The sequence below is a fragment of the Pteronotus mesoamericanus genome, unplaced genomic scaffold (genome assembly GCF_021234165.1).
Source record: "Pteronotus mesoamericanus isolate MK-2021 breed Mesoamerican mustached bat unplaced genomic scaffold, CSHL_Meso_final contig_20, whole genome shotgun sequence".
In the NCBI taxonomy this organism is placed as follows: domain Eukaryota; kingdom Metazoa; phylum Chordata; class Mammalia; order Chiroptera; family Mormoopidae; genus Pteronotus; species Pteronotus mesoamericanus.
The window spans coordinates 82,152,331-82,166,079 of NW_026555085.1; the positions used below are offsets into that span (position 1 = coordinate 82,152,331).

At 36.5% G+C, this 13,749-nt stretch overlaps 1 protein-coding gene across 6 annotated transcripts in view; it reads left to right on the plus strand.

The window, feature by feature from the left end:
* The window catches only part of EYA4 (EYA transcriptional coactivator and phosphatase 4), a 253,569-nt gene that overhangs the window by 211,720 nt on the left and 28,100 nt on the right, over nucleotides 1–13,749 (plus strand). For 4 of the 6 annotated variants that reach the window (XM_054569991.1, XM_054569990.1, XM_054569992.1 and 1 more), the window contains 3 exons: nucleotides 1,731–1,914; nucleotides 8,412–8,548; nucleotides 9,895–9,978. In XM_054569991.1, the coding sequence (XP_054425966.1) occupies nucleotides 1,731–1,914; nucleotides 8,412–8,548; nucleotides 9,895–9,978 (405 nt within the window). The remainder of the gene's footprint in view (nucleotides 1–1,730; nucleotides 1,915–8,411; nucleotides 8,549–9,894; nucleotides 9,979–13,749) is intronic. The other 2 variants (XM_054569993.1, XM_054569995.1) reach the window with 1 other exon arrangement.

The window sequence follows — 13,749 nt, forward strand, 5'->3', positions numbered from 1 at the left end:
CCAGCGGGGAGACACGTCTGTGGAGATGTGCAGGGGCCTGCACAGGTAGGGCCCTGTGATGTATAGGAAGGAATTTTAATTCTATTCCAAGCTCAATGGGAGGCTATGAAAGAGTTTTGAGCAGCAGAATAGAGTCATGTAATTTATGTATGGAAAAGATTGCTCTTGCTTCAGGGACTTCGGAAGAAGCCAAAAATGGAAGCAAGGACACAAATTAGAAAAACTGGCCATTGGCTACAATAGAAAGTGAAGGTGGCTTGGGCCAGGGTGACAATAGTGGAAATGAAGAGAAGCAAAGATCTTGAGTTACGTTTGAGTACAACAAAGACATTAAATTCACCGGAAGCTGGTAGTCTGGACCTTTCCAATACGTAAATTCAACTTCCTGAAGGCCTCAGGAGAGAGTTACAGCCCACAGACGCTAGTCGGGCTCTCTGGCTTCCACTTTCTGCTCTGACACTTGCTGGCTCTCTGACTTTGGGCACATCATTAAAACATTGTGCCTTTGTCCCCTTTGATGTAAAATGGAAATAATTATACTACGGCACAGGGCATTGTGAGGATTAAATCACTAAATCCATTTAAGGCTTTAAAACAGTACTTGACACTAAGTAATCATTACGTAAATGTTTGCTTTTACTGCTTTCCTCTGAAAACTATGTGTTGCTAGGAACTTTGTTCAAATATTGCTAAGAGCTTTTTTATTGGCTCACAGGTGATTATGAGGAACATCAAATTTGCAAATTAATAGATAAATAGAATTTTAGTTTCCTGCCATGCTACTTAATCCTTTCTGATAAGGTTTGCTTATACACATATTTACTTATATAGAGAATTTCCTTTTTTGGAAATCACATCAAACATGGATCTTTACTCCCTTAGGAACACATTTTAGGGAATACTAATCCTGAGTAAAGCTATATCATCATTAATAACACTTTGGACTAAAACACGCTAGATATAGTAAACACCAATTACAGCAACAAACCTTTGTTCATTATCTTAATAGGTAAAGGATTTTGAAGGATTATTTAGATAATTTTAAACTTCTTGAAAACTTTTGATAAAAAGCAGGTCAGAGGAGTTGAACCCATGTTTCCTTTTTTCTCTTTAACAAATGAGGCAAATTAAATATTTGAAAATCTCACTAAAAACTTGAAGTCAAGCTTCAGGTGGCATATATCTGGTGAGAGACTGGGCAGGAAAGGTATTTATTCGTCTTCTTTCATTACTCTTTACCTCCTGCCAAGAAAACAAAATTATTGTAGCCTAGAAGGGGAATAAAAATCACAGTAATACAGACCAGGGTGTGCATGGAAGCTGGGGGGTGGGGTGGGGGCGGAGCCATACCTGCTCCTTGCAGGTGATGTTAGAAGCTGTATGAGAACGGATGCTGTGAATATGAACTGATTCCACCTTTCTATTGTCTCTTCAAGTGCCTCAGACATGATGATGTAAATCCTTTGATAATAATTATAGGGGCAGAGTGAAGCATATCTACCCTTTAGACAGATTAAAATGTGTGTATTGGATCTGGTTTGCCAAACCAGCAGGGTAGTTCATGACAATGTGCATGCAGAAGGTGCCTGCAAAGTAGTCTCCATTCATTTGGATCATCTCAAAGCTCTGGACTCAAACACACAAAGCCTAATACTAATCTTACAATCTACCATAGTGATAGCTTTTCTTTCAAGCTTTCAAACACACACATATCTCAATTACTCTTTCAGGATTATCCATCTTACACAGCCTTTGGCCAAAACCAGTATGCACAGTATTACTCAGCATCGACGTATGGAGCATATATGACATCAAATAACACAGCTGACGGCACGTCATCCTCAACCTCAACCTATCAGTTGCAGGAATCTCTCCCAGGACTGACTAGCCAACCAGGTACAGATCTTCATCCAGGTGAAATACTTTCGTATGTTTTGCTGTGTCTAATAATATGGAGAAAATGGCCCTAGACGGTATGGCTTAGTTGGTTGGAGCATCATCCCATAACTGACAGGTTGCGGGCTCGATTAGTCAGGGCACATGCCTGGGTTACAGGTTCAGTCCCCAGTCAGGAGGCAACTAATCAATGCTGTTCTCTTGCATCAATGTTTCTCTCTCTCCTTTCCTCTCTCCCTAAAAAGCAATGAAAAAATGTTCTCCAGTGAGGATAAATAAATAAATACATACATATGGAGAAAACGAGCATTTAGAAACAAAGCTGAAAGCTCCTAGACAATTATGTGGCTGTTTAATCCATGCTAGTACCACTGTATAAGATGACCTTCTGTCATTTCAGAAAAGAATTCTTTTAGATGTGGTGCAGTTTGCAGATTTTAATCTTAAATATCAGTGTGCATATGAATTTAAATGGATATAAAAAGGTCAGCCAGCCTTTTGCCAGACTGATTATTTTGTGAAGATCTTGACAGCATAGAGAAGCTGTTATATTAACTTCTTTGCCTGTAACTAACCATATTCCCTTTATGCTTGAGAGAGTGTGTAGTTCCTTCACCTGTGTGAGTCATCGGTACCTCCAGCCAGTGAATGTTCCCTTCTTTCCTAGGATTTGTAGGATCATTGCTAAGTAGCCTAATAGCTTTGTCTAATCAGCACATATTTAAAATCCATTGTATTTTTTGTTGTCTGAAACTTACTAGACTTCTTGTTAGAACTGTATTTGCTGACACATTTAACCCTGATGAAGTATTTAAAGTTAAAAGCAAGTTTAATGGAGAGTCATCATAATCCCAGTCAAAATTCCAGCAGGATTTACTGGAGAAATTATCAAGATGATTTTAAAATTAAAGGCAAAAAAACTAGAATAGCCAAAATATTTGTGCAAAATAAGAACAAAGTTTGAGGGCTCACATTGCCTGATTTCAAGACTTATAAAGTACAGTAATCAAGAATGTGTGGTATTAGCAATGGAATAGAACAGAGGTTCTAGACATAGACCAATATACATATACTGGACAATGGATTTTGGCAAAGGTACAAAGTCAATTGGAGAATGAATCCTTTTTCAAAAAATGGCAATAGAACAGTTGAACATACATATATGAAAACAAAAATACAAAGAAGACGAAAATAATAACACCAGGATTTTGACTTGTAACTCATAGTATATACAATACATGTAAAAACTAACACTGTAAAACTTCTGAAAGACAGGGAGGAATCTTTGTGGTCTTGGGTTATGTAAAGATTTTACAGATATGATAGGCAAATTTCATTTCTTCTGAGATTTTCTGTTGAATTGAAAGAAGAAATTATTTCTACTTGTAACTACATTATTCTCTCAACCAAAATTATAACAATACACATCTGTATTTTTGAGATATTCTGTGATCTCAGAACTTTAGTCCAGGTACTTTTAAGTTTGATTTTGCCTTTTCATATTTGATATGCATACAAAAAGTAAACAAGGTTATAACTATGAAATTTTTCTTTATTATTGATGAATAAATGAGGTATTTAATTTAAGAGTATGAAAATTATTTCCCAATAACCAGCCCTGCATTTTGGAATTAAAGCAGAGACCTAACAATTAAAAACGCAATTTTTCATAAACCTTTCACTGTTGACTTCTCCCATTTTTAAAATAGAAACATGCTTCATGTTTTATAAGAGACAGCTGGTTGTTTTGATTTAGAGATAAGCCCTAATGAAATAAAGTTGGATCTAAATATCTAAAGCATGGAAGGTACAGTTATGCATTACTGTACTGATTAAAGGATAATTATTCAATCATGTATAGTGTTGGCCCAAGAATACGCCTAAGGCAGTAGGTAATGACTGATGTTATTTGGAAATTGCAAATAGCATTCAGTTATTACTTTACCTTATTAGGTAGTTTGACAATGTTTTTAAAAGAAACATTACCAGGCTGATTAAGAACAGATATTTTAGTCCATTATCTTTACAAAGATCTCTCTCTGCTTTTAACATAAAGATTATTTTAAGTACATATTATACTCTTGATTTGCATTCAGAAAGTTTGATGACTGATTAGCACATTAAAATTAGAGATATTTTATAGCTTCTCCTTTTTAAAATATTTTACACATCTTTAAATTTTGATATGATATAACTAGTAACTTGCAACAATATTATCCTTTACTCTGAGACCTTGGCAAACATTACAATGCATTAGCTAATTAATCTTTACACTTGCTTTAGAAAAGTAAGGGATATAATAAGATCATTTCACTCTTTGAAAAGAAGCCATTTTTTTTAGGCAGAACTCAGTAGACTTTCCACAGCTTCATGGCATTTTTCTTATGGATAGGAAGGAAAGCAGAGTGCTAATTCCTTTCATTGAAGGCCACAAGAGGATTGTGATAGAAAGAACTGACCACAGTTAACTACTCTGCCAATCTGCATTTTCCCCACTTGCTGCATTAATGCACCCTAGTGCAGTTACCTGAGTGAAATTTGGCAGAGGCACTGGAATTGACAGCTTTCTCCTTTAAAAAAAAGGGGGAGGGAGGATGTCAACAAATGTTTAATGACCAGTTGAGCTCAAGTTACTGGTTTTACCCTTTATCAGAAGAAAGGATAGCATCCTCAAGATATAGAGGTCAGAACAGTTCCACCTGGATGGTTGCTATAGGAGCCCTGATACAGCCTTGATCTCCTCAGGACCTGCTCTTTTACCATGAAGTTCTTCCGATTAATTCGTTGGCTTTCACTCTAAGAAATTGTATAAAGTCTGTATAACTCTTGACTACATTTGTAATCTGGAGGGTCTGTCACTGTTTGGGGAGGAAGTATAGTCTAGTGGAAAGAGCAGGGGTCCTGGAATCATACCAGAATTCCACATATAGGCTATTTCATCTTGGTAAGTTTAGTCTCACATATCTTCAGTTTACCCATTTTTAAAAGAGGATAATGAAAGACCAAATTCACTGGGTCAAAGAGAGGTTTGTATCATAGAGGTAGAGGTAGAGCTAGAGCGAAAGGTAGGATAAAGTTAGAGATAGAGGCAAAGAATGTTTATAATAGAGTGCTGACAAATCAATAAGAAAAAGAGAATCCTTTTTTTTTTTTAAATGGGCAACAGTTGTATCATAAAAAGAAGATACCAAATGTGAAATAAAAATACAGAAAGGCATTTCACATCATTACTCATCAAGAGAATGTTAATTAAATCTACAGTGAGATACCACCATAACCCCACAATGACTAATATAAAAGAGACTAGCAATATCAAGTATTGGCAAGGATGTAGAGCAACTGACATTCTTGTTGCTAGTAGGAGGGTGAATTAATACAACTACTTTAGAAAAAGATGACCAGAGTCTACTAAACATGAATGTATGCCTTTCACCTGACCCAGCAATCCTACTGCTAGGTATATATAAGTTAGAGGAATGGAAGCTGATGTCCAAAAAGACAATAACAAGGATATTTATAGCAGCTTTATTCTTAACTGCTGAAAATTATGAATAACCCACATATACGTGAATAGAATGGATACATATAGTATACATATATAATGAAGTTCTAGCCATATTAAGTAAAGAACAACTGTTCCAGGCTGTAGGTGTGAATCAATCACACAGATGTAATGGGCAGTGAATAAAGACAAACATATTTCAATAAATATTTTTTAAAAAGAACACAGCACATGACGAATACTAAAGGTTTAATAAATGTGGGGGTATTCTTCTTAGCTCTTTAGAAAGCTATGCCTTTACCTCCATCAAAACACTTCCATCCATATTTTTTTCAAATTCTTAGAGCCCTTTTAAGATCCTTCAGTAACGTGGAAAGAATCAGTGGTATCAAGTCCTACTTTTATTGAAACCCAGACACTTCCTATGAATAGTGTTTCACCTTCCTCCTCCTGCTCTTTTCACTTCCTTTGCTGTGATAGCTTTTGGCTCCAAGTTCCTTGGAACAGCTGAGTTGTTCCTGCCAAACTGTTTATAGATCCAGCCAACCATCAACCATCCATAACATAACAGTGACTTTGGGATTTTGCAAATTTGTGTCCTTTCAGCTCTTGCACTGTTGTAAGAACAAAGCTGCCTTATGATAGCTAACACCTGAAAAATGACCTATAATAAATAGAAAGACAGGTTATATGGAATATCATCCCAAAAAATTATTATAAGCTTATTTAGTAAGTGAAGGCTAATTTGAATCAGCATTTTATTTGAAAAAGAATGTTTGATTTGCAGAACATAGTAACCTTAGGAAAATTCTGTTTAAAAAAAACTAAAAGTAGAAAAAAGTTTGTGTGATGTATTTTAGAAGTTGGTGAGTGTTTAAATACCTAAAGCCTAATGAATGCATGTAAACTGAAACATGATTTACTATATGATAGGGCTACATTCAACCTTATAACTAAAGAACTTGTTATTTTGCTGTCAGTTCTCACATAGTTGATAGCAGAGTCACGTGCAGTGTTTTAAGAGCAAATAGTATTTGGAGAGCAGATATATATTTTGATGCTGTCCTGACATGCACAATGTTTCCCAAAGAAAATGTTATAACCAATATAAACAATTACAACTTAGCTCTGTAAAATTTACTATTTAGAACATCTCAGAAAAAAAAAATACTACCTAAATGTTATCTAGTTTGTTCAGATGTGATTATTTAGAGAAATGCTCAGCTGTCCTCATAATCATTTTACTTTAATTTTATGATAAAGCATGATAGTCATGACATTTTTATGTTTAAAAATTGCACAACCTACATGTAATTTCATTTACTATCAGACTCTCATAGAGTTTTTACTTCATGCATATGGTTTCAATCCAATTAAATACAAATCAGATCTATCATTAATTCAAAAATGTAGCTGCTATTACCCATGCTGTAATATAGAAAAACTGAGATTCAAAAAGATTGGGTAAAATACTTGCTGTCGCAGGGTAAATCTGACTCTTGTTACTTGTGAGGTTTTGCTGCACCTCTTTCTTAACCTAACGCCCCCTTACACACACAGATTTGCCGCTGCTCAGCACTCCCTACCTCATAAGATGCATCATTAGTTTTAGACATATCCAACTTTCAGGCATCTGTGGGACATGCAGAAGTCAATTAAATACAAAGTCCAACACTTAATTGCAGCCTATGTATGGGTCTTTATATAGGAGGTGATTAACCTATGAGAGGGTTAGATCACCCAGATGGTGTGGCATAAGAAGGACAATGCTCAAAGGATGAGATTCTTAAATATCCGTATATAAGGAATGAGAGAAGAAAAAAGGAGTCCATGTCTCCTAGGCAGAGAAGGACTGATGAGAAAGAGTCTAGAACTAGAAGAGTACAGGGTCTCAGCTGCCCAATAATGGTTCTGAGGAGGTGCTGTTTAAGAGGATCCAACCCAGCATGGAGATCCAGAAAGTTAAGGACTGAATCTATTGCATTTGTCAATGAAGTCATTGTTGGGAACTTTGAGTAAGAATGTTTTTAGAGTTTGGATGAACCAAAGCTAGATTATGACAAATTGCACGTCAGGAAGTGGAGAGAGATGTGCTATCCAGTCCTGTGCTGCTGGCCACACGTGGCTGTTGAGCACTTGTAATGTGGTTGGTACATGGTGAGACCTGCGGTAAGTGTCTAACTCCACGAAGGACTTCATGTGAAACAGGGGTTATGTAAAAGGTGTCATTGATAATTTTTTATATTGATTACATGTTGAAATGAATATTTCGGGTAAATTAGGTCAATTGACATATACGAATGAAGTTAATTTTATATGTTTCTTTATACATTTTTTAAATGCGGCTTGCAGAAAATTTTAAATTATATATGTGGTTACATTTGTGGCTCACATTATATTTCTGTTGGACAGCACTGGTGTAAAGTAATCTTTTAAGGAGTGTCATTTAAAAAAAAAAAAAGAAGAAGAAGAAGAAGATAACAAGCAGATAGCCTCTAGATGGAAATTCAAGGTCAAAAGCAAGGACTTCCAAACTTATCAGCGGCCCCAGAGAAGGAAGAGGTTGGAGGGAAGATGAGAGAGGGTTTGATTAATAGATAATAGAGCAAGATTCCCTGCAAGGTGAGGTTGGGAGTCAGGTTTGCAGGTGGAGGCATGGGATTGATCCAGAAGACATTTCATCCTCTGAACTCTGATGTAAGGAGGTGAGAACAGATCTAAGTTTAGATAAATTTGTAGGAGGGGGTAGAAACAGAACATCGAAGGCATATGGAGTATAAAAGGAGTTCGGGTGTAATAGATCCCAGGGATTGAAACTAGGATGCATTTGTCTGACCTGCAAAAATTTTGACTGCATTAGGATTTGGGTATTTGGGAATAGAAATCTTTACTTTTTTTTTTTGTCCTAGAGAGATTTCTGTTATATAAGAATTTGTTATGATATTAATAATGAAGACTTTTACCTGATCTAAAAATGAAGTGCTCTTCTTGATATAAGTCGTGTTACTTACAGGAGAGTTCGATACCGTGCAGAGCCCCTCCACACCCATTAAAGATCTTGATGAGAGAACATGTAGGAGTTCGGGGTCAAAGTCCCGAGGAAGAGGCCGAAAAAACAATCCCTCCCCACCTCCTGACAGCGACCTGGAGGTATGCCGATTCATCCTCAGAGTGTAATATGATGTTTAATTTTGATTGAACACATGTTTTATGCTTACATCATAATAGCCAAGTTAAAAACAATAACAGCGTAAAAATGATAATGATTCACAAAGTCTAAGCCTGAGATAATTGCATCTTTTGATCCTCATTGGCACAAACAGAAATTTTAAAAATAATGGCATTGCTTATGGGGTAATTTTCTGAGAAACACTTCCTTTGATAGTACAAAGTAATGAAAGATATTTATATGGGTCAAATAATTTTAAAAGGTAAAATTAATTTGTGTGGAAAGGAAACATTGTCTTATGAAAATAGGAAAAATTCCAACCCATTTGATACAGGTTAAAATCTTTATATCTGTAAAAATTTCCATGTGCCATTTTTTTTTTCTGGTTGAAAGCTCTTTTGAGATGTATCCATATGAAGCAGGTTGATTTTTTTTTTATTATAAAATATCAGAAGGACTGTTCTTATCCATAATATGTCATTTCTTAAACAACTGCCTACTTGAATTAAGAAAGAATATTTAATTTCCAGATTTAGTAAAGTTAAGTAGTAGTCATTACACCTCTTTATAAGAGAGCATTTCCTTTACCTGGACTGGAGGGACAGATTCAGACACAGTCAGGAAGCTTGCAGGTGGTAGCCGGGGGTGGGCTGGGCGAGGGGGCCAGCCTGCTGTGGGGGGCCGGGACCCCGGCCCGGTCAAAGGGCCCACCCATCACTGCATGTGAACCGTCAGCCAGCATTGCCCCAATGTCTGGTTGCTCTGCTGCTGTCAGAACCCCGAGGTCTGTTTGAAATCTCCTCATCTTGAAAAGCTGATCACTAATTTGAAATTTTTCAAACACTGTGCAGGTCAAACAACCCATGGGATGGTCTGAGATGACTCAAGAGCCCACACTTCGTAATATGTGTTTAGCGGTTACTTATGAAGTTCTTTAAGTACTTTTAAAATTTTAATTGTTTGCATGTATTGCAATATTTCATGAATCTATGAGGCATAAAAACTTTAAAAAAATAGTTTCAAGTTCACTTCTACTATAAAGTCCAAATGTGTCTTTTAGAGTACTAACTGCAAGGAAATATTTGGATGAATGTATTCACATTAGGACATCTGATTGTTAAGCTTGTTTCTTGTATCACTCTTGCTCTGCAGGTATTACAGGGCTTAAATCTGGGAAGTCTGGAAAAAAATTAATGGAGTAACATCGATTTTCCTAAAATGGTATCAGGATTATTGCCAACAACAAAGAGAGATATTTTCTACCTGTAAAGAGATTTCTGCTTCCTTAGAATTTGATCATTCTTTGATATTTTCCTTTTTTCTTCAGCGTGTGTTTGTCTGGGACTTGGACGAAACCATCATTGTTTTTCACTCACTGCTCACAGGTTCTTACGCCCAGAAGTACGGCAAGGTAAGGAATCAAGAAATTTTACCCTAGGAAATCTTTATAGAATTTGACTTTGTTCAAAAATCAAGAGCCATTTAAAAATACACTTAAGCATTTTTATTGTATTCTTTCAAATATGCTCTTAATTATTTCTTTCCAGTGTCCCATTGTTTTTTAATGTGAATTGGCACATTTTACCAAACTAATAAGAAATGTCATTCTTCTTCTTCATGACTTTCAGTTTTCTACATTGAAACCAAGCTTATTACTCTAATATAATTATTGTTTTAATTTTGTATATTGAAATGGACTTTAAACATTATAAAATTATAAATTATTCTCTAATAAGAGAACTTTAAGGAATCACTTGAATTCATTTGTTGTACCAAATGTTGCTATAGAATACCCTTTGGAATAAGGAAGTAACTTTTTGTCTGATCGACCCTTTCGATTAATGAATAAAAGTATTTTTTGTAACTTCGAGTAAGACCATGAACAGCAACCCCCTCACACACACAATTACAGACAGGTGGTCTCATTACTGCTACTACTTTCCCTCTTGCCATCGTTTTCATAGTGAGCTAGCTTCCTATAACCATGCCGTTACATGCCTGTGTGAATGCCGTTTCAACTATTGATGCAACTGCAACAGGCTCTTCAGCTGGAAACACAGTTGTTTAGGTTCATTACTGTTTCCGTCTTTGACTCTGTAGGGCTCATAATCTAGCCACCATCAATTCAAAATATAGCGGCCCTCTTTCGATTACTGGATTCAAAGTTGTATCCGATTTTGGTTACTTTACATATCAAACCTGCAGAAGTGTCTTCCTATGTATTTGTAGTGTCACATTATTTAATAGAGTCTCCTGACAGCTCAACACGCAGTTTTTAGCAAGTTTGTTAAGCTTTGTCTATAAGACTGGTAATGATGAATTGCACTCATGTATTTCCTCCTGAATTGCACTCTTGGAGAATCTGCATTGAATTTGATTTTTAGTGTAGATAATGAATGTTGCTAAACTGATACGAAAGGTAACAATTTTACTTAATGACCATTTACAAGAAGAAGTCTTAGTCCCTTTATTGTGATCATGATTACCTAAAACAGCAGTCTTCAAAGCAGGATGCATATATGTGCAAAAAAGACACAAGATGCTCCATCAAGATCAGGAAGGAAAATCTTAGTGTGTGTGTACACATACACACACATACTTGTATCTTGTAGTTTCTATTGTGTCTGTTTCATAATACACATACTTTATAAATACATGCATATGATGATAATTTAAAGAATATGTGTATAATTCATAAGTAAATTAACTATACATAAATTTGAAGTGCATGCCAAAATTCTATTACTATTAGAGTGTACCATCTAAAATGTTTCCAGACCATAGTCTAAACCATTTCTTCTGGAATAATTTTTACTTATGAGGAATACACAATAAATCCTGTTGAACTAATTGCAATGTTTTTGTGTAGCTACGTTTCATATCAAGTAAATGTTTAAAATAATCTAACTTGAACATATGAATCCAAATAAAGTTCTCTTCAAAATAACCATCATTAGAGTCTATAACTAAATATCTATGTCACTTTCCTTATGCCAACTCAGTTGTGGAACTAATCTTTTTGCAATTACCTTTAGATTTTTTAAATATTTCCTGACTTCAAATCTTCATTCTTTTGTGGTAATTTTGATCTTTGAAAATAGTAAGATCATTTGAACCCAAGGCAAGGAATACAGTGCATAATCAAAATACCACTATTTTTCTTTTTGTCAAAAATACCATTAAGTTGCTTCCATCTCAGAGCATGGACTTCCAGTTGGGATAAAAAGGTGCACCAATAAAGACGCAAGGAAGGCAGACCATTAAAAAAAAAAAAATGAAGCTGCTTCCTCGAGTGACTCATACACTGTCTCGGAGAGTAATTCCACAAGCGAAGTTCTTGTGCTTCCCTCACCAGCAGTCCGTCACTGAGATAAACCTGTTACCTCCCCATGTGGCAGCCTGGACACACAGCATTCATTTCACATACAAGTTCTTTTTTTCAAAGTATTGTCAGAAGCCCTTTTTGAATACAAAATAGACACATGTTCTGTGCTTACAGATGCTTAACCTGTAAGCCACCCCAGGGCGGGACAAAGTGAGGGAAGAAGAGAACTAATGTTTATTTAATGCCCACAACGTGCCAGGCAATAAGCATTACAGTTTTTAAGGGTAGGTTGTCCTTTCCAATCTGTTGATGAGGAAACGTGCTCAGAGAGGGAGTAAAATGTGTGAAAGTCATGCAGCTAGTCAGTGGCAGAGATGAGTCCTGGGTCTTTGGACTATTTGACCCCAAAGCTATAGTATTGTTTCTGCTACAGCACATCACACAGTATATATACACAGTTCATCTACTATGGACACAATAAGTGACTTTTCCTAAAAAGGAGAAAGGACAATTAGTGAGGTGTTGTGTAGACAGTTATATGAGTTCATTAAGTTGGAATAATTCTAATTCTCTTCTCTCAGACAATCGGCATATGCTCACATCAACAGGTAAAACTTAAGAAATGTTTGGTGAAATAAAGTGTGGGAGACAGATAGCAGTTCCTCCTGAGGGTATGGAATAGGGAAACAATCAGGGTCACTACTGGAAGGCTTGAGGAAAATAAACTTACATATAGAGAACACCTACCACGTGACAGACCCTGTGTTTGGCATTTCATAAGCAATAGGGATGGTGGTTAAGAAAGAGAGCCTTTGAGTCTTTGAGCCTTTGGGATAAGCCTAACTTTGCAAACCCAGTGCTGATGCATACAACTTTCTGACATTCAGCAAACTACTTAATCCTTCAGTCTCAGTTTCTGTAAACTGAAAACAGTACTGTCTATAGTGAATAAGAGTTAAAGAGCCCTGGCTGGTGTGGCTTAGTGGATTGAGTGCTAGCCTGTGAACCAAAGGGTTGGTGGTTCGATTCCCAGTGAGGGCATATACCTGGGTTGCAGGCCAGGTTGCCAGTAGGGGGCACTTGAGAGGCAACCACACATTGATGTTTCTCGCCCTCTCTCCTTCCATTCACCTCTCTCTAAAAATAAATAAAATATTTTTTTTTAAAGGAGTTAAAGAGAAAACATGTGTAAAGGGCTTAGCAGAACCCTTGGTGTGAATTAACACTCAAAAAAAGTGTAACTGTTTTTAGTCACTTTCACATATGTTTCCCCATTTAGTTCTCGTAATTACTGTGCTGTGACTTATGGCGATCTAAATTCTATGAATGAGGAAGCCCAGATTTTAAGGGTTTAAGCAACTTGACCAAGGTCACAAAATGATAAAAGGCTGGTATGTATTTTGGAAACCGTATCAGTATCATAACAAGTCCTTGTCCTTTAAACAATTCTCTGCTCCTCCAGGGGGGCCTATTAGAACTTTCAACTTAAGGTATGTCCAAACCTGTAGAGAATTTTTGTAAGAGTTTATTTGAGCCAGACTGATGACCGTTGCCAGGGAGCAAGATATCAAGTGCTCCAGAGAATAACAGTTTACAGTTTCTTTTATGCATTTGAGATGAAGGAGGGGGCCGTAAGGAAGAATGCATGAAGGAGAGAGACAACAAGGGAGGGGCTGGGTTACAGGTTAGTTAAGGTTATGTGCTCTCTTGAGGGCGGTCCACCTTAGAGAGAGGGATTTGAAAGAGGACATTTCAAAGGTGTGTTAACCTAGATGCACACAAGCATCGGCCAGGGCTTACTAAGGCAAGGGTAAGCCTTTTGGTAAAGAAGTTCTGGGCCTGGGACATGGCCACTAT